The 24540-nt window shown below is 39.7% G+C and overlaps 4 protein-coding genes across 5 annotated transcripts in view; 3 read left to right on the top strand and 1 right to left on the bottom strand.

Moving 5' to 3' along the window:
- The window catches only part of LOC109073275 (transmembrane protein 181-like), a 13201-nt gene extending 2908 nt beyond the window's left edge, over window positions 1-10293 (top strand). For both annotated transcript variants that reach the window (XM_042721514.1, XM_042721515.1), the window contains exons 2-17: window positions 604-707; window positions 963-1024; window positions 2077-2164; window positions 2251-2375; window positions 3025-3156; window positions 3818-3898; window positions 3974-4073; window positions 5367-5497; window positions 5572-5663; window positions 5741-5798; window positions 7342-7444; window positions 7538-7589; window positions 7817-7899; window positions 8871-8960; window positions 9048-9114; window positions 9190-10293. In XM_042721514.1, coding sequence (XP_042577448.1) covers window positions 604-707; window positions 963-1024; window positions 2077-2164; window positions 2251-2375; window positions 3025-3156; window positions 3818-3898; window positions 3974-4073; window positions 5367-5497; window positions 5572-5663; window positions 5741-5798; window positions 7342-7444; window positions 7538-7589; window positions 7817-7899; window positions 8871-8960; window positions 9048-9114; window positions 9190-9274 — 1453 coding nt within the window. In that variant the 3' untranslated portion in view covers window positions 9275-10293. The remainder of the gene's footprint in view (window positions 1-603; window positions 708-962; window positions 1025-2076; window positions 2165-2250; window positions 2376-3024; window positions 3157-3817; window positions 3899-3973; window positions 4074-5366; window positions 5498-5571; window positions 5664-5740; window positions 5799-7341; window positions 7445-7537; window positions 7590-7816; window positions 7900-8870; window positions 8961-9047; window positions 9115-9189) is intronic.
- A 12-nt stretch (window positions 10294-10305) lies between these two features.
- On the bottom strand, window positions 10306-12765 carry dynlt1b (dynein light chain Tctex-type 1b). Its single transcript, XM_042721516.1, has 5 exons — window positions 12619-12765; window positions 12365-12406; window positions 12131-12254; window positions 11238-11315; window positions 10306-10448 (listed from the first exon to the last, which is right to left on the bottom strand). The coding sequence occupies exons 1-5, from the start codon at window positions 12643-12645 to the stop codon at window positions 10378-10380; spliced, it is 342 nt and encodes a 113-aa protein (XP_042577450.1). The 5' UTR covers window positions 12646-12765; the 3' UTR covers window positions 10306-10377.
- A 1196-nt stretch (window positions 12766-13961) lies between these two features.
- Window positions 13962-22447, top strand: LOC109070455 (integumentary mucin A.1-like). Its single transcript, XM_042722598.1, has 4 exons — window positions 13962-14227; window positions 15439-15697; window positions 16162-16302; window positions 22173-22447. The coding sequence occupies exons 2-4, from the start codon at window positions 15478-15480 to the stop codon at window positions 22445-22447; spliced, it is 636 nt and encodes a 211-aa protein (XP_042578532.1). The 5' UTR covers window positions 13962-14227; window positions 15439-15477.
- Window positions 22448-22607: 160 nt separating this feature from the next.
- On the top strand, window positions 22608-24280 carry LOC122137110 (cell wall protein DAN4-like). Its single transcript, XM_042722597.1, has one exon. The coding sequence runs from the start codon at window positions 22608-22610 to the stop codon at window positions 23634-23636; it is 1029 nt and encodes a 342-aa protein (XP_042578531.1). The 3' UTR covers window positions 23637-24280.
- The last annotated feature ends 260 nt before the right edge of the window (window positions 24281-24540 follow it).

Raw genomic sequence — 24540 nt, 5'->3', positions numbered from 1 at the left:
TTTTTGTTAAATATGAGCCAAAATCATCACAATTTAAAGAACCAAAGAATTAAACTACTTCAGTCTGTGTGCACTGAATTTATTTAATACACAAGTTTCACAATTTGAGTTGAATTACTGAAATAAATGAACTTTTCCACGACATTCTGATTTATTGAGATGCACCTGTAATTTTGTGTGTGTTATATATGTGCACACACACAGATTTATAAATAAAATAAATAAAACAGTTTATTTTAGATATAGAATTTATATAGAAAAATTGTGCATTTTTGTATGTATATAAATTGATGTCTATATATATGAATTTAATATTCAACATAAAATGCATATTTAAAAAATGTAGTTCATTTTTATGTATTTATGTTTAATATATAATACATAACATTTATATATGTGTGTGTATATATATATATATATATATACTTGTAAAAATGTATTTAAAAAAATTATAAATTACTATATTTATATATGAATATATAAATTAAAAAATATGTATAACAATAAAAAACTTTAGTGTGATTGAGTAAGTGGACTTAAATCAGAAGAAAGACTCATATCTCTGTGTGTCTCTATGTGTGTGTGTGTGTGTGTGTGCTGCAGGTTGGCCCCCATGCGTCTCTACTCTCTCTCTAAGACACACTTCGTTCTGGTGTTCGTGGTTTTCTTCTTCTGCTTCGGCGTCTCCACACTCATCGGTGTGTCAGGTGAGACTCTGCTTTATATCTTTATATAATCATATCTTTATTATTTTTTTCCCATTATCTAGGCTTGAGTGTTTGAGGATGAAATGTGTGTGTAGCACTGATATTACTGCAGACTAGATCTGATGCTGTGTGTGTTTCAGTAACTTTACTCTGCTGAGAGAGGAATTAAAGACACGCAGTGATTGATCTCAGTCATAGCAGGCCAGAGCGAGGAGTTATTATAGGAGATGTGAATGATAAATGTCTCTCCCGCAGGACCCAAGATCATTAGTGAGAATTATTACAACGGTTTGAGTCTCAGCATCAATGGATCGAAGGTGAGACTCATGCAGTCAGCTGCAGATTTACTCCCTGTGATTTGTTTTAAAGAAGTCTCTTCTGCTCACCAAGACTGCATTTATTCGGTCAAAAATATAGGAAAAATCATCCATTCAAATGTGAGAAATATGTGACCCTGGAGCACAAAACCAGTCATAAGAGTCATTTTGTTGATATTGGTAATTTTACATCTGCATCATCTGAATAAATAATCTCTCCATTGATGTGTGGTTTGTTAGGAGGACAATTTTGTCTGAGATAACAACTATTTGAAAATCTGGAATCTGAGGGAGCAAAAAATCTAAATATGAGAAAATCATCTTTAAAGTTGTTCAAATGAAGTTCTTAGCCAATACATATTACTAATCAAAAATTAAGTTTTGATATATTTACTGTAGGACATTTACTAAATATCTTCAAGGAACATGATTTTTACTTAATATCCTAATGATTTTTTGTCATAAAAGAGAAATGTATAATTGTGACTCATACAATGTATTGTTGTCTATTGCTACAAATATACCTGTGCTACTGATGACTGCTTCTGTGCTGCAGGGACACAGATATACTTATATTCATCAAGGACGCATTAAACAAAAGTGATTCATTTATAATGTATCAAAATAGTTATATTTCAAATAAATGCTGTTCTATTCATCTGTGAATCCTGAAAAATAAAATGTATAATGTTACAAAATATTAATGTTTTCAACACTGATAATAATCAGAAATGTTTCTTGAGCAGCAAATCATCATATTAGAATGATTTCTGAAGATCATGTGACACTGAAGACTGGAGTAATGATGCTGAAAATACAGCTGCGCATCACAGAAATAAATTACAGTTTAACAGAGATTCACACAGAAAACAGCTGTTTTACATTAGAATAATATTTCTTTTTTTTTTTTTTACTGTGTTTTGATGAAATGACAGCCTTGGTGAGCAGAAGAGACTCTTTCAGAAACATTATTGGTTATTAGTTGTTGCTGTTTTTTGATGGTTTTTGGAAGTATTTGTTTATTTTGTTTTTGTGAGGTGTTTTGTGTTCAGAGCGGTCCCTTTGACCTCCGATCTCCACCACTGTCCACCTACAACCAGCAGCTGTGGCTGACCTGCATCATCCAGCTGGACCACAGCAGTGAGTGTGTGTGTGTGTGTGAGAGAGAGAGAGAGAGAGAGTGTGTGTGTGTGTGAGTGAGTCGAGCTGATGAAGTGTGTATTCAGTTGCAGATTTGAGCTGGGAAGAGCTGGGGATGAACGTGGAGCTGCAGGGCGTGATGCAGGACGCTAGTGTGATGCGCATCAGCAACAACATTCACAACAAGAACCGGAGCCTGCGCTGCGCCGCCGTGAGTCAGACAGAGTTATTACAGCTGATAGAGAGTGTCAGAGATGTCAAAGTGCACCATCCAAACTCTAACTGTTATAATTCATGAACACTTTGGAATACAGACCTAAGGTTGGACTCTTTAGTTTAAGACAATCTGCAGATTTCTGGAGAAGTGGAATCATTTCAAAATATCAAGGTTTCACAAAGTATCTAAAAGGTTTGAATTTACTGTAAAGGAAAGACACTGTACCAAATTTATTTTTATTTTTATATTTTATATGAAAAATATTTTACGAAAATTGTATAAAATATTTTACAAAATATTTTTGAATCCAAAATTTCTATGTTTGAAATTTTGAGGTTCCTGTGAGATTATATTTCGGGTGTTACACCACAAACATCAGCTCTCCATAATTTCTAAATTTCTAAATTTCTCTGTCAGTGTTACTTCTATCAAAAAACCCACCAAATATGGACTCTTGAGACAATATGCATTTTGTCAAGATTATAAAACATTTTGATTCTAAAAGATTAATACATTTTGTAATACGACACTTGACTCCACCCACAAAGAGGAGGAGACCACTGAAGTGTTGTGTGTGTGGGAGGAGACCACTGAAAGTCTCTGTGTGTGTGTGTGTGTGTGTGTGTGTGTGTGTGTGTTACAGCACCAGCAGGCGTGTGAGGAGATCATCGTGCTGCATCTGGGATATCTGAACTACACTCAGTACAAGATCAGCGTCAGCTTCAGGAACCTGCAGGACGACCTGAAGGACAAAATCAAAAACGTGACTTTTGTGGTGAGTTCAGATTTTAAAAAAAATCTATTAGAATGCAGTTATATGAATCTAAAATTCAAGATATGAGCCCAAAAACATATGATAGAGTTTAGTAATATCACATCAGCAAGAGTGCTGCTTTTCCCAGTATCTGCAGCACTGATTATGTACAACAGTTCAATAAACAAGAAGTTCATATTGTGTTGTTTTAGACAGACGTAGTGTTTTTTTTTTTGGTTATTAATTGATTGATTAATGGGTTTTTTTGGTTAGTATGATTAGTCAGTGATTCAGCGAAGTCTCTTGTGAATCTCTTTGTGAATCAATGATTCAGTGACTCACTCATTCAGACAGTGATTCGCTGACACCTGCTCATGGTTCAGTTTCATATTTAAAGTCTCATTTAATTGATTTGTGCAAATATTTCATATTACAATATTCAATTAAAAAAAACATGAATACACGTTCATTATCATTATTTATGCAATGTTGAATCTGAATATTCCTGTCTAAAGCTACTTTTTGTAATGCATATTCAGTGCTCTTTTCATTTCTTTGTTTTCGTGAGAAAGTGTGACACACATCAGACAGAGCAGCGGTGAATTAATTCATCAGATATGAAATACGTTGTGTTCCAGGAATGAGAAGTGTTGAGCCGTTTCTGTGTTTTGTGCTTCCTCAGTTTAAGATGTACAACGCCACGTTCTCTCAGGTGGAGATCTGGTTCCGCTTCGTGTTTGTGGTGATGACCTTCATCGTGACCGTGAGTTACAGACACAGAGCGTCTGCATGGTGTGAGTGTGTGACGAGCGTCTGATGATGATGTGTCTGTGTGCAGTGTGTGTTCGCTCACTCTTTACGCAAGTTCTCCATGAGGGACTGGGGCATCGAGCAGAAGTGGATGTCTATTCTTCTTCCTCTGCTGCTGCTGTACAACGGTGAGACGCACATTTCACTTCCGCATTCAAAATAAGTTTTTGTTTACATGATATATGTGTGTGTGAACTGTGTATATTTATTATGTTTATATAAATACACAAATGCATGTATACATTTAAGAAAAATTATATATTTTTATATTAAATATGGATATATAAATTATATAAATGTTTACATGTAAATATTTTCAAAATATATACTGTACTGTATGTGTGTGTGTTTATATACACATGATAAATATACACCGTACACACACATATATTATGTAAATAAATCTTTAATTTAATCGTTTGACAGCACTATTAAAAACACTGCTGCTCAGATGTTTGAGGACGGCAAGAAATCAGTGCTTTAATTCATCAAGGATGTGTTAAACTGATCAAAAAAGTGACAGTAAAGACATTTCTAATGTTACAGTAGATTCTATTTCAAATAAATGCTGTCCTTTTGAGCTTTCTATTCAGCTGTGAATCCTGAAAAATAAAATGAATCATGGTTTCCACAAATGTCCTTTTGAACTTTCTATTCAGCTGTGAATCCTGAAAAATAAAATGAATCATGGTTTCCACAAAAATATTAATGTTTTCAACATTTCTAATAGGCAGAAATGTTTCTTTAGCAGCAAGTCAGCATATTAGAATTAGAGGTGTGTGATATATATATATATTGTAACGCATTACTTTCCATAAAGTAACTAACATAATTTGTTACTTTTTTAGGGAGTAACGCAATATTGTAACGCATTACTTTCCATAAAGTAACTAACATAATTTGTTACTTTTTTAGGGAGTAACGCAATATTGTAACGCATTACTTTCCATAAAGTAAATAACATAATTTGTTACTTTTTTTAGGGAGTAATTAGTTTCATATTTTGTTTTAGGGAGAAACACATTACTTTCCATAAAGTAAATAACATAATTTGTTACATAATTTGTACTTTTTTTTTTTAGGGACATAATTTGTACTTTTTTAGGGAGTAACGCAATATTGAAACTTTTTAGGGAGTAACGCAATATTGTAACGCATTACTTTCCATAAAGTAACTAAGGTAATTTGTTACTTTTTTAGGGAGTAACGCAATATTGTAACGCATTACTTTCCATAAAGTAACTAACATAATTTGTTACTTTTTTTTAGGGAGTAATGCAATATTGTAACACATTACTTTCCATAAAGTAACTAAGTCACATAATTAGTTACTGTTTTAGGGAGTAGTGTAATATTGTAACGCATGTTTATGTTTAACAGTAACTTTCCCTAACACTGGTGTCTGATGTGCTGTGTTGTAGATCCGTTCTTCCCGCTGTCGTTCCTGGTGAACAGCTGGTTTCCGGGAACACTAGACGCTTTCTTCCAGGCTCTGTTCCTGTGTGCGCTGCTGCTCTTCTGGCTGTGTGTGTATCACGGCATCCGAGTGCAGGTACGCTCTGTGAAGGGCCCTCACTAGTGCACTACTCACCTGTCTGCTCTGCTCACCTGTGCTGTCCCCTGCAGGGAGACCGGAGGTTCCTGACCTTCTACCTGCCCAAGCTGCTGATCGTGGGGCTGCTGTGGCTCTCGGCCGTCACGCTGGGAATCTGGCAAACGTGAGAAACCTGCGGCTGTTTTCTGCTGTCACTGCTGGGGCCTTATGGGATTCTCATCAGATCTTTCTTCTTATTAGGGTGAACGAGCTGCAGGATCCCACGTACCAGTACAAAGTGGACATCCAGAACTTCCAGGTGAGTTTCTTTCAGCTCCACACCGATTGTTCCTGCTTAATAAAATAACATCTGTCCAGATATTTCAAATGTATGATATGTGACCCTGGAGCACAAAACCAGTCATAAGGGTCAGTTTTTTGAAACTATTTTATAGCTTTATACGTCATATAAATAATCTCTCCATTGATGTGTGGTTTGTTAGGAGGACAATATTTGTCTGAGATACAACTATTTGAAAATCTGGAATCTGAGGGAGCAAAAAAATCAAAATATTGAGAAAAATCACCTTTAAAGTTGTTCAAATGAAGTTCTTAATGCATATTACTAATCAAAAATTAAGTTTTGATATATTTACAGTAGGAAATTTATAAAATATCTTCATGGAACATGATCTTTACTTAATATCCTAATGATTTTTGTCATAAAAGAGAAATGTATAATTGTGACTCATACAATGTATTGTTGTCTATTACTACAAATATACCTGTGCTACTGATGACTGCTTCTGTGCTGCAGGGACACACATCATTAAATATAAAAAGAATATTGTTTCCCGGAGAATAAGTCACACTTAACTGTACTAGGTCAAGACTGCATCAAGAGAAATAAAACACTGATAAAACACATTCAGATTTATTTTGATGAACCGATAGATAAAACATTGTAAACACTATAAACATGTTCTTTAGTTCCCCTCGCTCTAAAACAACATCCTTTTATTGTGATGGTATTAAGAAACATAATTATAAACAAACATCATTTTTAGTGGCATTTATTATGAACAACAATTAAACATTTTTATGTTGCAGCAAGTTTCAGGTACAACATCAAATTCTGAAAAATACAGTAAAGTCACAGATTTTCAGATGATAAACGCAACTTGTATTACAGAAAATACAGTAAAAAATAAAATTGAAGTCTTTTTGAAATGTGTCGAAGCATGATTCAGATGATAAAAACAAATGCAATTTACATTCCAGAAAATATGGTTCCTTTTTTTTTTAAAATGAAAGAGTTTTTTCTGGTTTTTATTGTTATTTCTTTGCCGGCAGGATATTTTTTTTTATGATTATTTGAACAAGTAAAATTTAATTGAAGACATAATAAGACCCTCTATCTGTTTTATTCTAGCTTCATGCATGGTTTTAACAACACTTGAATGTCGGTAGGTTTCATAAAAAAAAGCAACATTTTGAGCAAATTGCATTTTTATCAGATACTACATCTGGATCATATTCAGTAATATTATCAAAGCGGAGCTGCAGTAGATGTCTTCCATCAGTTCTCCCAAAGCTTGCACACTTTCTGGATCCACACTTCTCTCTCTAACTTTATGCAGTTTTCATTTATACGCGGTTTAGTGTTGATGATCATATGCATGCGCTTACATAAGAGATCGCTCGTTTCTGCGTCTTCCTCGTCTGTGTTTTTGATCGAGTGATTCTAGACTCGTTCAGGAGATGTGTAATAGCGCCCCCTAGCGTATAACAGTGAAAACACGGAAAATAATGTGTTTGGCAGGGATAGAGTTATATTCAAAGTGTGTGTGTGTTTGCTGCAGGGCATGAAGGTCTTCTTCCTGCTGCTGGTGGCTGTGTATGTGCTGTATCTGGTGTTTCTGGTGCTGTGTGCCTGCTCTGAGCTCAAGAACGCGCCTTACACAGGTAACACACACACACACACACACACACACACACACACACACAGAGAGAGAGAGTCATGTGCATGTGTGTGATCCTCGTCTGATTGGTTTGCAGATCTGCGGCTGAAGTTCCTGACTGCACTGACGCTGCTGGTGCTGGTGATCAGGTCTGTCAGCATTCAGCATACACACACACACACACACACGCGCGCACACACACACACTCAGAAACACACACACACACTCACAAATACACACACACACTAACACACTCACAAACACAAACAAACAAAAACTCACACTCTCTCTTTTTAATACACACACACACCTGTGTAAATACACACTTTCACACGAGTGAGTTTTGTGATGTCATTTCCTCTTCCTGTTTCCTCAGTGTGGTCATCCTGTACCTGAGGTTCGGCTCCAAGGCTTTGCAGGACAACTTTGTTTCTGAACTGTCCACTCACTACCAGAATTATATCCTTCCTCACATCCGATTCTTCACTAGAAAATCATTTTTCAATCGTCAGAATGAGTTTTTATATTTTCCAAGCTTTAGTAACTTTACTGTGTTTGTCAATATGTCTGTACAGGTTTTATTCATTTAATTTCCATTTTATTTTTTATTTTTAGAGCATCAAGTTAAACTAAACACAGAGTTTAAATCAATTAAGTTTAAGGGTTTTTTTATATTTTATTTTAAAGTCAAGTCTTTTATAGTTCACGTAACAAAAATATTTTTAAGTTTTTTGTGTTATATATATATATGTATATATATATATATATAAATATATATATAGATATATATATCTAGTTATATGTGTGTATATATTATATAATTACTTTTATATATATAGTTTTAAATATTTATATTATGATTACATTTTTTGTGTTTTTTTTTTGTTTTAGCCATTTGTTTTATTTATTTTTTTTTCATTAATGAATTTTTTTTGTAATTTAGCCATTTGTTTAGGGCTGTCAAATGATTTTATTAATCACTTTTTTTACATAATATATGTATTACAGGGTATATTTATTATTTTACATAAATTTATTTTTATTACATTATATTTATATTTTATATTTTATTAATGTAAATTTTTTGCCATATTCTTTTATTTACATGCATGTCTGTATAGTTTTATACATAATAAATATTGAGCTGATTATATGTAACAAAACCCGGGATGTGATTAATCGTGATTTGTCATTTGACAGCTCTAATATTGTAGTTGTTAATCCCGGGTTTAATGTCATGCTACTGTATTGTAGTGTTATTTCCAATTAGTTTTTATTTATATAACTTGTTTTCATTTTAGTTTTAGTAATTTTTTGTTTTGTCATTTTTATTTTTGTCTAGTGTTTTTTGGTTGAAAATGAGTTTGTTGTTCTGCACGGTGTTTTAGCAAGGCTGGTTTAAAGTGGTTTTCCTGAGTGTTTGTCTCCACCGGCTGAGTTTCTGTCCTTCTACGGGCTCCTGAACTTCTATCTCTACACGCTCGCGTTCGTCTACTCGCCCTCCAGGAGCGCTCTGTACGGTGAGTTCACCCCACCGCCGCGTGTCTGCACTACACCTGGCCTCGTCACCTAGACGTGTGTGTGTGTGTGTGTGTGTGTGTGTCCAGACTCGCAGCTGAAGGACAACCCTGCCTTCTCCATGCTCAACGACTCGGACGATGAGGTCATCTACGGGTAGGTTCCCCGCATCAGACCCTCATCCGTCCTCAGCTTCTGTCTGATGCTCCTGTGTGCTTCTGTCTCTCTGAAGAGCGATTACGAGGAAATGCCTCTTCAGAACGGCCGCGCCATCAAAGCCAGCGCCAAGTACCAGGATGAGAGCGAGAGCGACTGAAAGCGGAGTGACTCCGGATCGCTGGTGTACACCGAGCACATGTGTAGAGACTCTGTGTGTGAATGTATACGGGCCGATGTGTTTGTGTCAGGATCTCAGATCAGTGCTCGTCCACTGCTGATTAAAAGGGGAAAAATCATGCATCTATATTTTCATTTGCATTTGAGATAATTAAGCACATTTAACCCCGTGATAATGAAAAGCATCCTGATTTCTCGTTAACATCAGCATACGCGTAATTCATTAACACAAATAATACCTCGATGCAAGGTCTACTTTTATACACAAGTATAAACATGTATTCATTTTCAATTCATATGAAATACTTATAAAGTATTTTTTTTGTAATGCAGTAATAATTTAGGGGTAAATGTGCTTAATTTTCATGTAAAAAGTTATTAAGGGTCTCAAAATATTTTCTTCTTCTGGTTTCTGAGTGATATATATTGTGAATTTCTAGACAGTGTTTATGTGCTCGGCCCCAGTGTTTTCTCTTATTAATAACGTTAGCGGAAGCTGCTTATATTTCTACTGATTTCTGGCTGGTTTGAGCTGCTTCTGGAGATGCTGTGTGAATGTGTGTGTGTGTGCTTCTGGATGAGGATCTGGAGCCGCGTGGATTTATCGTAGTTTATCGTTCCAGAAGCCTTCTTTTCTCACATTCCTGTTTTAATGTGCCTGTACATGTTTCTGTGTGTTTGTGATGATTATTTTGTGGGTCTGAATCACTTCCAGGGTCCCGCTGAGGACGGAAGGGTCTTGTAAGCACTGTTGGTTCACTCCGGTGTCTTCTGAGGGGTGACTTGTGTTTAAAGCACCAGGTTGATGTCTGATTGAGCGGTTCATCTGTCCCGTGTGACGCTGGGCTTCATGAAATGTCCCAGAAGCACCGTGTGATGACGGACCGCTGTGCCTTTGATTCCTGAAGCGGCTGAGCTCAGTCCAGACGAGGAGCTCTCCTTCACTTCACTGCTGTGACGTCTGAGCGAATGTGCAATAAACTCTTCAGACATTTTTAAGAGGTGAATTCATGAGCTTTTATTGTACAGAATACTGAAGCTGCGTGTGTGTTTTTTTTGTGTGTGTGTGTGTGTGATGTGAGTCTAGATGGCGAGTCCGAACACACTGACGATGCAGTACAGGTGTTTGTTTTCCCATCGGACCGTGCAGCTGCCTGCGGAAACACACACACACACATTTGAAAATCTGGAATCTGAGGGAGCAAAAAAATCTAAATATTGAGAAAATCATCTTTAAAGTTGTTCAGATGAAGTTCTTAGCAATGCATATTACTTTACGTTTTGATATATTTATGGTAGGAAATTTACAAAATATCGTTCATGGAACATGATCTTTACTTAATATCCTAATGATTTTTGTCATAAAAGAGAAATGTATAATTGTGACCCATACAATGTATTGTTGTCTATTGCTACAAATATACCTGTGCTACTTATATAATCCTAAACTGAAAAAAATGCAAATGTAAAAAATAATTATCCATCTATCGATCTACTCCTTTAGCATTATCTCTAAAAATAAATGTATGGTTAATAAAGTACACTGTACTTCTAATAACTTTGGCAAGATTCTGTCAGAAATATGAACAAACATCCCTTCTATAACATTACTGGAACATTCATGCAAAGCTTTTAATAATGTTCTCCAAACATTATCACAAAAATGTTTCAGTTAGATGTTCATCTGATGTTTTTAAAATGTTGCTCCTCATTTCAGAAGTGTAATATATTTGCAAAATGATAAAACAGAATGTTTCATTAATGTTCGCATAACCAAGAAAAACATTTTAAAACCTGGACGTTTGAATGAGACTTATTCAGAGAACATCAGAAGTTACATTTTTAATATGAACATCATTAGAGTTTTTTGTGAGCTGGGTCGAAGGTGTGTGTAGAACTGCTGTTCACATTTCTATTGGAATAGAACTCAAGACGGTTCTTACCATCTGTAGTATTGTCCCAGAAACATGACGAAGCCGACTGCAGTCCTGCACCGTTTTTCTGCATTATAATACACGTGACTGACGAGAGAACAGAGCAGAAGATCAGTCTGGAGTGAATAATGACAGCAACAGTCCAGACAGAAAAATTAAAAATCTGCTCATCTGAGATCAGGATGAGTGTGTTTCTTCATCAGGTTTGTAGAAATGTAGCACTGCATCAGTGTCTCAGCAATGGATGCTCTGCAGTGAATGGGTGCCGTCAGAATGAGAGTCCAAACAGCTGATAAAAAACATCACAATAATCCACAAGTAATCCACAGCACTCCAGTCCATCAGTTAACATCTGGAGAAGACAAAAGATGAAACACATCCAGCATTATGACGTTTTTTAAGATGAACTTTTAGTTTATATTCATTGATTATAATTCCTCCAGTGAAAAAGTGCATCTCTTGTTGTCTCTCACATATTTGTTTAGAGATGTTTTCATAGAGTGTATAATTCATTATAATGTTTTCTCTAGTGTATTTGTGCATCTCTTGTTGTCTTCACACCAACAACACTTTTTCACTGGAGGAAGTGTTATTATGGATTATGGACTCGTATTTGAGTTAAAAACACCTCGATGCTGGATGTGTTTCATCTTTTATCTTCTCCAGATGTTCACTGATGGACTGGAGTGGTGTGGATTACTTGTGGATTATTGTGATGTTTTTATCAGCTGTTTGGACTCTCATTCTGACGGCACCCATTCACTGCAGAGCATCCATTGCTGAGACACTGATGCAGTGCTACATTTCTACAAACCTGATGAAGAAACACACTCATCCTGATCTCAGATGAGCAGGTTATCATTAGATGTTGGTGTGTGTCTGGAGCGGTCAGTGGGGCTGACCGATGTATTTGAAGGGTTTGCTCAGTTTGCTGAGCTGACCGAGGCACTGCTCCACCACACTGGACACCCACTGGTTCACACGCTTCTGCTCATACGGGTTTCTGCCGATCACTGCTTCTAGAGACTGGACACAGAGAGAAGAAGCGCTCACACACACACACACACACACACACACACTCACACACACACACTCACACACACACGAGACTCAGAAGTCCAGCTGAGAGATCAAACCTCCTTCACGATGCTGCTCACTTCATCCACAACGAACGCCGTCTGGAGGAAATCAAACGAGAACACACCTCAGTTATCAGCTGTGAAGGAAGGAAACTGTTAAAATAACACAAACACACAGACATCCGCTGCACTGCACCGGAAGTAAACACGTTGCTCGGTTAGCAGCTGTTAGCGATCAGCTTCACCGCAGCGCTAAGTATCATCTCTTTTACTTCTGATCGAGTATATCTCAAGCGTGTGATGGTCTTTACCTCTTCCGCGCTCTGATCGTCGTCCATGTCTCGCTGCTGGTGTTGTCGCTCGAAGCCTCTGCGGTTGTCATGGAAATCACGCACACGTCACGACGCAGAGTCGACGTAATTCACGCGTGTGACGTGTACTGACGGCTGAAAAGATGCCTTGTGTTTCCAGTGTCATTGTGTTTTTATATCAGTTTCCAAACAATATATTCGACCTCAGTGGCCCATCTTTCCTCCTAAACTCTAACCCTGTCCCAGCAGGAGGAGCCCGGTTCATTAATAGGAAAGGGTTAATGTTTTAGGTTTGTGTGTATGGATATCTTAGATCAGAAATACAATATTTCAAACAAAGAGATGGATTTCTTTATACTGAATGCAATGTCTTTCCCCCTCTTTCTTGCTGAATTTGACTCTAGTTTCATCTCTCAGATTTTTGACATTTTTTGATGCATCATGAAAACTTTTCTAAAAAAATACGTTGCAATCTTATTTTTGTGCTTTTATTTTATTTTTTTCTGTGTGGATAATACCATAACTTGATGTGTTCAAAACCATAATATTAGTTTCTGCAATAATAAATAAATAACATTATACAAAAACAAAACAACAACATTAATTACAGACTTTTTACTAACTCTGCTCATTTTTAGATGTATTATTTTGATGGTGGTTTTTATTTGTTATTTGTTATTATAAGTTCACAGATCACAGACTGTGTATAGCACACACTCTTCTATTAGTTTGTGTTTTAAAGTGGGTTACTTATGAAGTGTTTTTGTTGTGTATGTATTTTTGTTGTTTGTTTTATGAAGTGTATTATTTTTAATGTTTGTTCATTTATTTGATCCGAAGTAAACAGTAAAAACAGTAATATTGTGAAATATATTTACTATTTTCAGTAACTGTTTTCTATGTGAATATCTGTTAAATGTAATTTATTTCTGTGATGCGCAGCTGTATTTTCAGCATCATTACTCCAGTCTTCAGTGTCACATGATCCAAAAACACGGTTGGAAAATGGATTAAAAGTATTTATCATGCCCTAAAACATTTGTTTGTATGATGGACAGGTTCACATAACAAGACACCTTCAATTTAAACCCGACTGTAAAGCATTTGCTTCAGATTTATTATCATCACTATAACGAATAATTTTAAAATAGTTAAAAAATACAATGAATAAAAATGCCATTTGTTTATTTTTTCTCCTATGTGTATTCTTCCAAGTGTTGTTGTTCTCTGTAATGTTGTTTTATTGTGAAGTTTAAGGTTTGAAAATAAAAAAATGAAGAAGTCGTTAATTGTGTGCGTCGTGTTCTTCTGTTGGAAGATCCGCTGCGAGTCGCCCTCTAGTGTCGCAGACGCGCTACTGCAGCAGCACTGAGCGGCGCGCGCGTCACGTTACGAGTTCACAAAGACTAATTCAGTTTCCACCCGTTAGAGCCACGGAAGGACGTGTTATTCTCTGCTATTGACCGTTTCGATCTGTGAGCATCGCGGATCAGTGTGTGTGAGCGAGAGACAGCATCATCAGCATCATCAGCATCAGCATCATCAGCATCATCAGCATCAGCGGAGGACAAAGACGCAGAAATGGGTCACAGCAGCGGCTGATCTCAGGGTAGGTGTTTGATCTCCATCATTCGCTCATTGTGTTCACATCAAACCGATATTTCACACGATGAACGTGTTTGTGTTCGTGAATCTTTCTCTCTGTCTGATCCTCGCTCGGTTTCTGGGTTTTGTCGACGCGGATAACGGGACAATGTGCGACACGCTCACTCTTTTGTTGATCGTGTCGATGAGCGAGTAAAACCAGTCATTCATTTCCTGAACGCGACATTCACTCTTTATACGTGACTTTAATAATAGAAGCTCGGGCTGATGGTGGTTTTTAGGTGTTACGTGTTTCGTAAGGGTTGCATCAAGATGATGGCCCACACACACCGGACTCTTCCAGTGATGCTCAGTCTCCATGACGACCAGCGGCAGCATCAGCACCACATCACAGAACATCACAACACAACATATCAGCACAGCACATCAATAACACATCACATCATCAATAATAAATAAGTAATAATAAGAACTATATATATAACTCATTTTATATTTTACTAATATATATAACTGATATTATGATATCTAACAGACCTGTATTACAACACTGTGATGATGTGTTTAACGGTCATCAGCATCATAAATCCTCTAAAGTTTTTTTATATTATATATTTTTTAAATGTATGTACATTTATAACACTATACTTTGTATTTTATCACCTTTGTATCAAGTTACAAAATCTAGTTAATGCTAACGCGAGGGTGTTTCTGAAGCAGCGTGTCTGCGTTATCAGTCTCTCTCCATTTGTAGCTTTTATTAAAAGTCATGAAAACACTATCGTGGAGATTTGAGCAAATGGGAATGCAAAAAATATATTTGTGGTACGCTCCCATCCACTGCTCTCAAAGTTTACCCAACTATGACGACTTCTGCTGCTGAGAAAGCCACAAAAAATGTAAAAAAGGTCCATAAATAACACACATCCTCATGCATCTGCGTGTCAGTTTGTCACTTTACTAATGAAAAAAACTAAATGCTGTTTTATTTTAAGTAATGGCACTGATAATGAATGTGCATGAGCCGAGGATGTTGATTTATTTGCGATCTCTTTGGATCTTCAGTATTAGTGAGTGTGGGTTATTATCAAGATCTGATGATGATGGGATGGAGCTCTTTGGACTCCAGGCTTGAACAGATAACGTGATCTCGATCGAGACGCTCGTTGGCTTGTCTCTCAGGTCTTTGACTGTGGACTGGTTTGCTGTGTGCAGGTCTGTCTCTTCAGCTCAGTGCTCCTCAAGCGTCACGTCATGTTCCTCAGCTGCTGTGTTCTGCTGCTGAGTCTGCTGCTGCGCGTCTGCGGCGGGACGCTGGACCCCGACAGAGAGATGTGTTACTCTCGGCAGCATCGGGACGCTGCTGTAAACACACACGTGGCTCTGGATCAGAAGGGAACCGTCATGGAGGCCCGAGCCAAGCCTTCAGAGAAAGACTGCATCCTGACCTGCTGCTCGGAGGACGTGGCTCCAGGTACGACACACACACGCTGCAAATAAAAATTCCAATTTTAAATATTTGTCAAATTTGCATTTGAGTTTTAGGTGCAGAAAAAGAGAGCATCAGTGCGGAGCTGATCTTGTTCACATCAAAACTGAATTCAGGCCGTTCACACAGAGCACATATTCATCACATTTTCTAGATGGACTTCTATTGTTTCACACAAGAGAGTCGTATGTTTAGAAAGCCATGTAAAATGAATGCAACTTCAACTTTTAAAAACACTTCCTTTTCACAGATAATAGTGTTATTTTATTGCTGTAATAAATGTGCATTGGTAATATTTTGCTCTTGTGGCCTCAGGAGAGAAGCCAAAAGCTTTTTTTCACCCTAACTGAAGTGATGCCTTTTAGATTCAAGTATAATTCAAATATTGATCATTTGGAATGTAGTTTTTCAGCTGTTTTTCCCGTTTGTCTGCGTCTCCGCTCTCACAGGGCTGAAGTGTAATCTGGTGGTGTATAAACCAGCGGAGCGGCCCGGAGATCTCAACTGTGAGCTCTTCCACTGTCCGGGCGACAGAGACTGTCCGCTGATGACCGCCGGCGCCGGAGTCAACACCTACAACATATTCAAGGGTGAGCAGAACACAGTCACATCAGCAAACACGCTTCTGTTTCATCTGCAGTTCTGCACTGGCCTGGTTTCACCTCAGTTCTTCTGATTCTTCATGTAATCACAGACAGACTGATGATGATCAGATCACATCTCTGTGTGCAGCAAACAAAAATATCACTGCATTTCCTTCTAACACACCAGGAAAAGATATAAATAGAAATGTATTTCTTTATGCATCGTTTTTCCTTCTCAAAATCATACAGTCACTGTTGGAAAGGGTTCAAATACACAAAAATGCTGGAAAACCGCAGAATTAGTGTGAGCTGGAGGATTTTTCTGAAGAACAGCAGACAGTTTAACTGTTCAGAACAAACAAGAGACTCATGAACAACTATCACTGAACACTAGAGCTGAAACAACTAATCGATTTAATCGATTAAAATCGATTATTAAAATAGTTGTCAACTAATTTAGTAATCGATTCGTTGCTAAATAATTTTTATTTGCTGTAAGCGGCTCATTTCGTGCATATTTTAAATCTGCGGTGACCAAAGTGTGGCAGTAATGAGCCACCGGAGGTTTTACTCAGCCAGTACAGCAGGAGAAGTAGCGAATAGCCAATAGCTGGCCTCGTTTTATGTCACGTGCTTCCCGCACAGCGTCTCTGCAGCATTCAGCGTGATGGGTGAGGCAGGCGGCAGTGGAGTAAGCTCGAGAAAGAAAAATAAAAAAGCGGAAGATAAAACTAATCGAACAAAGTCATCCAAAGTGTGGGAGCACTTTACTTTGAGCCTTCAAAAAAGAAGAGTAACCTGTAAACTGCGGCTGTTTTCTGCGGCAGGAAACATATCCTCTAAAAAGAGAGCAGGCCTAAGCCCTGAACATTTGGACATGTTGACCTTTTTGCACTGCAATGCAAAGGTTTTTCTCAAATAATGAGTGAATAGTGTTCTGCCTCATTTCCCACAGGTAGTCGAATTCCTGTCAGTTCAGGCATAAGCTGTTTTGTTTAACATTTTATCGCTTTATTACATTTTTGAATTTTGCACTGTTAAAAGGACCACTACATATTTAAATCCGATGAAAATCACAGTGTGCAAAGACTTTTATTTGTGCAGATTCTGCAGTACAATGTTGTTTGCAAATGTGTTAGTCGTAAAAGCTGATAACATTGCTTTTTAACAATTAACATTTAAAGCTTTGTCGTTTACCAGTTCATAATTCAGTCTTGCAGCCTAATTATGACTGAATGAGAGAGGTTAATGTTTAAATGTATTTGAAATGCACTTTTTTCTAAGTATTCACAGCTCTTTTTCACACAGCAGGGTTTTTTTGTGTGTGTCCAATTTTTTTTCTGGACAACCTTCTGATGGATTTTACTTTAAATTTTACTTTAAAATGTGAGTTCCATTCAGGTTTCATGCCATTGGCACTTTATTCGAAGGATTGTTTACATTTTCACAGCAGAAGCTATAAAGCTGTTTCCCAGGTATAAGCTGTGTGTTTACAGGAAAAAAAATAATAAAATGCAATTTACTGCAATTTTATTCTGTTTTATTCTTATTCTTCGTGAAAATATGTTCTGAAAGATTCCTTAATAAGCTTTGTTCGGGATGTTAAACTACTTTAGGAGCCCTAAGGACTGCCATGGTGAAAACATTACTTGAAATCTCCTTGTGAAATTTGCTAGAGTATGTATGGGTCAGTGTTTTGATTGCAGAAGAGTTTGACAAAGGATAACCAACACATAATAAAACACAACTCCAGGTATGTTTTTGATGAGGATATGACAATGCAAAATGGTTAAAATCTCTAAAAAGTCTATGTTGAATGATAAAGACCCTTTGTTAATAATTTACTTGGGGAAAAAAATGGGCAAAACTAAAATATAAGTACATAAACCGATTCATCGATTAATCGTAAAAAGAATCGACCGATTAATCGATTAGCAAAATAATCGTTAGTTGCAGCCCTAAACACAGAACACAGCTGGGGATCATTCAGATAACAACACAGTGTTAAGAGCCAAGGGGGTGAAAACTTTTGAACGGGGTCATTTTTATAAATTATTTATTTTCTGTTGTAGATCTTTTATGTGAAATATCTTATTCAGGTCGCGTCCACACGCATCAGCTTTTGTACGTCTTCATCACGTCTACCTGTATTTAAGCGCGCATACAGTTGTAAGTTTCTCCGACCCCCACTACTGCATCTCACAAGCAGCATGAGAGGAAGCAGAAGAGGGGTAAGTGTGGAGGAATCCGCGCTAAGCTAACGGCTAACCCACACAATCCAGCTATCCCCACCATCGTACTGGCTAACGTACACTCTTTGGACAATAAACTGGACTTCGTCCGATTACTACACTCTACTCAGAGGACTGTAAGAGACTGTAAGAGACAGTGTTCATGGAAACATGGCTTAACAACAGCGTTCCAGATGGCGCTATTCAGCTCGACCAGCTGACGTGCTATCGAGCGGACAGAGCTCTCGTCGCGGGAGGAAAAACCCGTGGCGGCGGGTTTGTGTTTACATCAGTGGTGCCACGATGCAGTTGTGATCTGCAAACACTGCTCACCCCTGGTGGAGTTTATGATTATTAAGTGCCGGCCGTTCTATCTGCCGAGGGAATATTCAGCCATACTGCTCGTTTCGGTTTACATTCCTCCGAACAACAACAGCAACAGGAACGATGCACTAAATGAACTGTACCAGCACATCAGTGAGCAGCAGACAGCACACCCTGATGCTTTTCTCATCATAGCTGGGGATTTCGACCATGCAGACTTAAAGAGTCTGTTTCCAAAAATAAACCAGCACATTAACTTTCCAACAAGAGGTAATAACATTTTAGACTTTTTTTACACCACACAGAGAGGAGCTTACAAATCCCTCCTCCTCCCCCACCCTGGTGCCTCAGACCACATCACTGTCATGCTAATGCCTGCATACAGACCGCTCGTTAAAGTCGCCAAACCAGTTCAGAAACAAATTCAAGTGTGACCGGAAGGGTCGTCAGAGGCTCTTCAAGACAGATGAATAACTCCACAGACCTCCAAGAGTACTCAGAGACCTTCACTGCCTACATCCCCAAGTGTATGATGTGTCTTTGTAGTCACAAAGACCATCACTGTCCGGGCCAACCAGAAGCCGTGGATGACAGGGGAGGTCTACAGACTCCTGAAGACGCGGAACGCTGCATTCAGAGCTGGAGATGAGGTGGGACTGAGAACAGCCAGGGCCAACATATCCCGTGGCATCAGAGAGTGAAGTGAAGTGAAAGTGACACACAACCAAGTACGGTGACCCATACTCAGAATTCGTGCTCTGCATTCAACCCATCCAAAGTGCACACACACAGCAGTGAACACACATACACTGTGAACACACACCCGGAGCAGTGAACACACACACACTGTGAACACACACCCGGAGCAGTGAACACACACACACTGTGAACACACACCCGGAGCAGTGAACACACACACACTGTGAACACACACACACAGCAGTGAACACACACACTGTGAACACACACCCGGAGCAGTGTGTATCATTTATGCTGCGGGGAGCAGTTGGGGGTTCAGTGTCTTGCTCAAGGGCACCTCAGGTGTGGTATTGCCGGCCCGAGACTCAAACCCACAACCTTAGGGTTAGGAGTCAAACTCTCTAACCATTAGGCCACGACTTCCCCTAAGAGACAGTACTCCAGGAGGATAGACCATCATTTCAGCAACAAAAAAGACACTCGGAGCCTGTGGCAGGGGATACAGACCATTACAGACTACAAGCCCCAACAGCAGACCTGTGAAAGCAACATCTCTCTGCTGAACGAGCTGAACGCCTTCTTCACTCGCTCGCTTTGAGTAACAAAACAGCACCACTGCACAGAAGACTCCACCTCCTCCTGGTGACCAGGTGATGATGCTGATCCCCAGACAGCGTGTGGAGATCCCTCAGCAGGATAAACGCACGCAAAGCTTCGGGTCCTGACAACATTCCTGGGCGTGTATTGAGAGACTGTGCAGTGGAACTCACTGATGTCTTCACTGACATTTTCAACATCTTGCTTAGTCAGGCTGTTGTTCCCACATGCTTCAAAGCTACCACCATCATTCCAGTCCCGAAGAAGCCATCTCCATCCTGCTTCAATGACTACCGCCCAGTTGCACTTACTCCTATCCTCATGAAGTGTTTTGAACGGCTATTCATGCACCACATCAAGTCTGCCCCCCCCGGACCCATTCCAGTTTGCATATCGGTCCAACCGGTCGACCGATGATGCCATCGCCACTGCCCTCCACTCAGCACTCTCACATCTAGACAAAAAAAGACTCATATGTCAGAATGCTGTTCATAGACTTCAGTTCAGCATTCAACACAATCATCCCTCAACAGCTCATTCACAAACTGGTCCAGCTGGGGATCAACACTTCGCTGTGCAACTGGCTGTTGGACTTTCTGACTGGAAGACCTCAGGCAGTACGGGTCGGCAGCAAACATATCCAGCACCATCACACTGAACACTGGGGCCCCCCAAGGATGTGTGCTGAGCCCCCTCCTCTTCACTCTGCTGACCCACGGCTGCACACTGTCACACAACTCCAACCTCTTCATTAAGTTTGCAGATGACACGACTGTGGTGGGTCTCATTAGCAACAGAGATGAGACAAACTACAGGAGCGAGGTGAGCCGCCTGGCCGGGTGGTGCAGTGACAACAATCTCTCTCTGAACGTGGAGAAGACGAAGGAGATTGTTGTTGACTTCAGGAGAAGGCACACTCAGCATGTTCCTCTGACCATCAACGGTGCGACTGTGGAGAGAGTGAGCAGCACCAAGTTCCTGGGTGTGCACATCACAGAGGACCTCTCCTGGACCGACAACACTGCAGCACTGGCCAAGAAAGCACAGCAGCGTCTCTACTTCCTCCGCAAACTGAGGAGAGCCAGAGCCCCACCCCCCATCATGTGCACCTTCTACAGAGGCACCATCGAGAGCATTCTGACTAGCTGCATCACTGTGTGGTATGGCGCCTGCAACACGTCCTGCCGGAAGACCCTTCAACGCATAGAGAGAGCACCTGAGAAGATCATGGCCAGGACCAGCAGACTGAAGGACAGCTTCATTCATCAGGCTGTCAGGAAGCTGAACTCCCTCCCGAACTTGCCCCCCCTTCCCTCTTCTGCCCCAGGCACCACTGAACTATGACCCCCCCGCCCCCCCCAGATCCAACACCCCCCAGGTCCTTCCACTCCCCCCCCACTAACATAAGATGACATGCACCAGTCATTTTGTGCAGCATTGGTCTGCTCACTACCTCATTCAGCATAGAACTGACGTCATTCTACCACCTCTTCGGTCAGTTTAAACAAAAGAACTGCTCTCTGAGCCCTTTGTCACTTTAATCAGACTGAATAAGCTTTTTTTGCACTACAATCTTTTTATCTGCACTGTTTGTTCACTTCAATGGTTTGCACTCTATCTGCCATGTGCCTTGCACTGCTTCATTTAATTTAATTTTTTTATTTTTTTATTTTACATGCTCTTATTTGTATAGTTGTATTTTATATTTAATCTGTATCTATCTGTATTTTTAGGCTGTACTGTTAGTGTTATCTGTATGCACCATGGGTCTGAGAGTAACATGACAGTGCCTCTGTGTATAAGGCAAGGTTCAGAACGAAATGACTGATTGAGTCAGTGTGGAAGAACTTGACTGGTCTGCTGTGACTTTAAATGAACACCACTTGGGTTAGGTTAGCTGAATGAAATGAAAATGAAAAATATTAAAACTAATTCAGAATATTAATAAAAAAAACTACAATAGTATCTTCAGTGAAACTAAAATAACACTCTTTGGTTTCTGCTATTGATTTGATTTTTTTTCAGGTTTAACTCATCCAACAACTAAAGGAAGTGGAAGAATTACAGCCAAACTTGCAGCGCCTCAGCCGACCACCACCACAACTACACCCACCACCACAACTACACCCACCACCATGACTAAACCCATAACTACACCCACCACCATGACTAAACCCATAACTACACCCACCACCATGTATAAACCCATAACTACACCCACCACCACAACTACACCCACGACTACACCCACCACCACAACTACACCCATTACACCACGACACAACTACCACCATGACTAAACACTAACTACACCCACCACCACAACTACACCCACGACTACACCACCACCATGACTAACACCCATGACTACAACCCCACCAACTAAACCCATAACTACCCCCCCACCACAACTACACCCCACGACTACACCCACCACCACAATGACGACACCCCACCACCATGACTAAACCCATGACTACACCCACCACCACAACTACACCCATGACTACACCCACCACCATGACTAAACCCATAACTACACCCACCACCACAACTACACCCACGACTACACCCACCACCATGACTACACCCACAACTACACCCACCACCACAACTACACCCACAACTACACCTACAACTACACCCACCATAACAACTACACCCGCCACCACGACTACACCCACAACTACAACTACACCCACAACCACGACTACACCCACAACTACAACTACACCCACCACCATGACTACACCCACAGCTACAACTACACCCACAACTACACCCACCACCATGACTACACCCACAACTACTACACCCACAACACCTGCAATGACAGCCACAACTACACCCACGACACCAGCACCAACAACTACAACCAGCACCACATCCAGCAGCGAAGCCACTGAAGCAGCGCTTAACGAGTCAGAATCACCCGAGATGCTGGAACCCGTCACTATGACGACCGCATCCACTACCATGGCAACCACACAGTCCTCCTCCACTAAAAGCAGCAGCACTAAAGCGCCACGGACAGCCATCAAACCCAACCGACCCAAGAAACCCAGCAAACCCTCGAGACCAGAGACGCATTCAGTGAAGCCCGTCAGATTCACGATGATCCCGGCGAGCAGCACACCTGCAACTACAACTACAACCATGACACCTGCAACTACAACCACAACCACAACCACCACACCTACAACTACAACCACCACACCTGCAACCACAACTACAAGCACAGCAGCGGTGATTGAGCTGGAGAGCGACCCAAAGCTCCAGGGTTTCACTCGTGATCATCCCGTTCTGTCTCTTCCGGGGAAGCCCAAGGTGTCTCGAGTGATGTGGAAGAACAGCCTGGTGGCCATCGTGGTGATCACGCTCATCTTCCTCACACTCATCCTCTCTCTGGCGGCCCGTAAAGCCATGGAGTCGTTCGACAGACGCCACTACACCAGACTGGAGCTCAACGACCTGCACTACGAGGTTTAAACACCACCGACACCACAGTCCAGTGGAGAGATGTGTTTTCCTGTTAATTCACTGGGAAAAAGCTTTGTGTTTTAATATTTAGGCTGTTTGGTGTAGACACTGAACGCTGTCGACGCTTCATCTGTGAACAGAGATTGAAGGAGAGAAATCAAAAGCAATACACTGAACTCAGGTGGAGTGAGATGGTGAGCATCACTCCTGCAAGTCGTTTCTTTGGCTCATGTTTTGTTTTCTCTGGAGAAACACCGGTAAGAACAGGCTCAGCTGAGTTTCTTCACCTGTTTTCTGGATCCAGAGCACAGATCTCCTTCACTAATGGATGTGCACCTCTATCATGTGCTTTATTTCAGCGAGATCTCACATGTGTTTCATGTTTTCACTGTACCTGACCGAGCGGCGCGGTGTGAATGTGTGTGTTTGTAATTCACTGCGGTTTTTTGGATGATGACTGAACAGCAGCATGAGATTCAGAAATCTGTCCGGTTCATCCAGTTTGTTTTGATCTTACTCTGCTTCGGTATTTTCTAATCTGTTATTATATGTTTGTTGTTGGTAACTTTTTAGTGAGCCTTGGCTTTTACAGACACCTTGAGATTAATGTGATTATTTCTCTTGCAAGAAATAAAAATGAGTCTTTTTCAGTATTTAAAAGATTTGTTATTATATTCTGATTTTAAAACAAAAGCATAAATGAAGAGTGCTGAATTGTATTGGTTCAATTTTATGAGTTATGCAAATACACAAGCAACAGTAAATAACACAATAATGTTTCAAAAACACACTTAAAATACTTGTTAGTGCAAGCAATGATTAATGCTGTTCTTTTGAGCTTTCTATTCATCTGTGAATCCTGAAAAATAAAATGTATCACGGTTTGCAGCACAAATGTGTTCAACATTGATAA

This window comes from Cyprinus carpio, chromosome B4, assembly GCF_018340385.1.
Source record: "Cyprinus carpio isolate SPL01 chromosome B4, ASM1834038v1, whole genome shotgun sequence".
Classification (NCBI taxonomy): Eukaryota; Metazoa; Chordata; class Actinopteri; order Cypriniformes; family Cyprinidae; genus Cyprinus; species Cyprinus carpio.
This window is presented reverse-complemented; position numbering and strand designations above follow the sequence as displayed.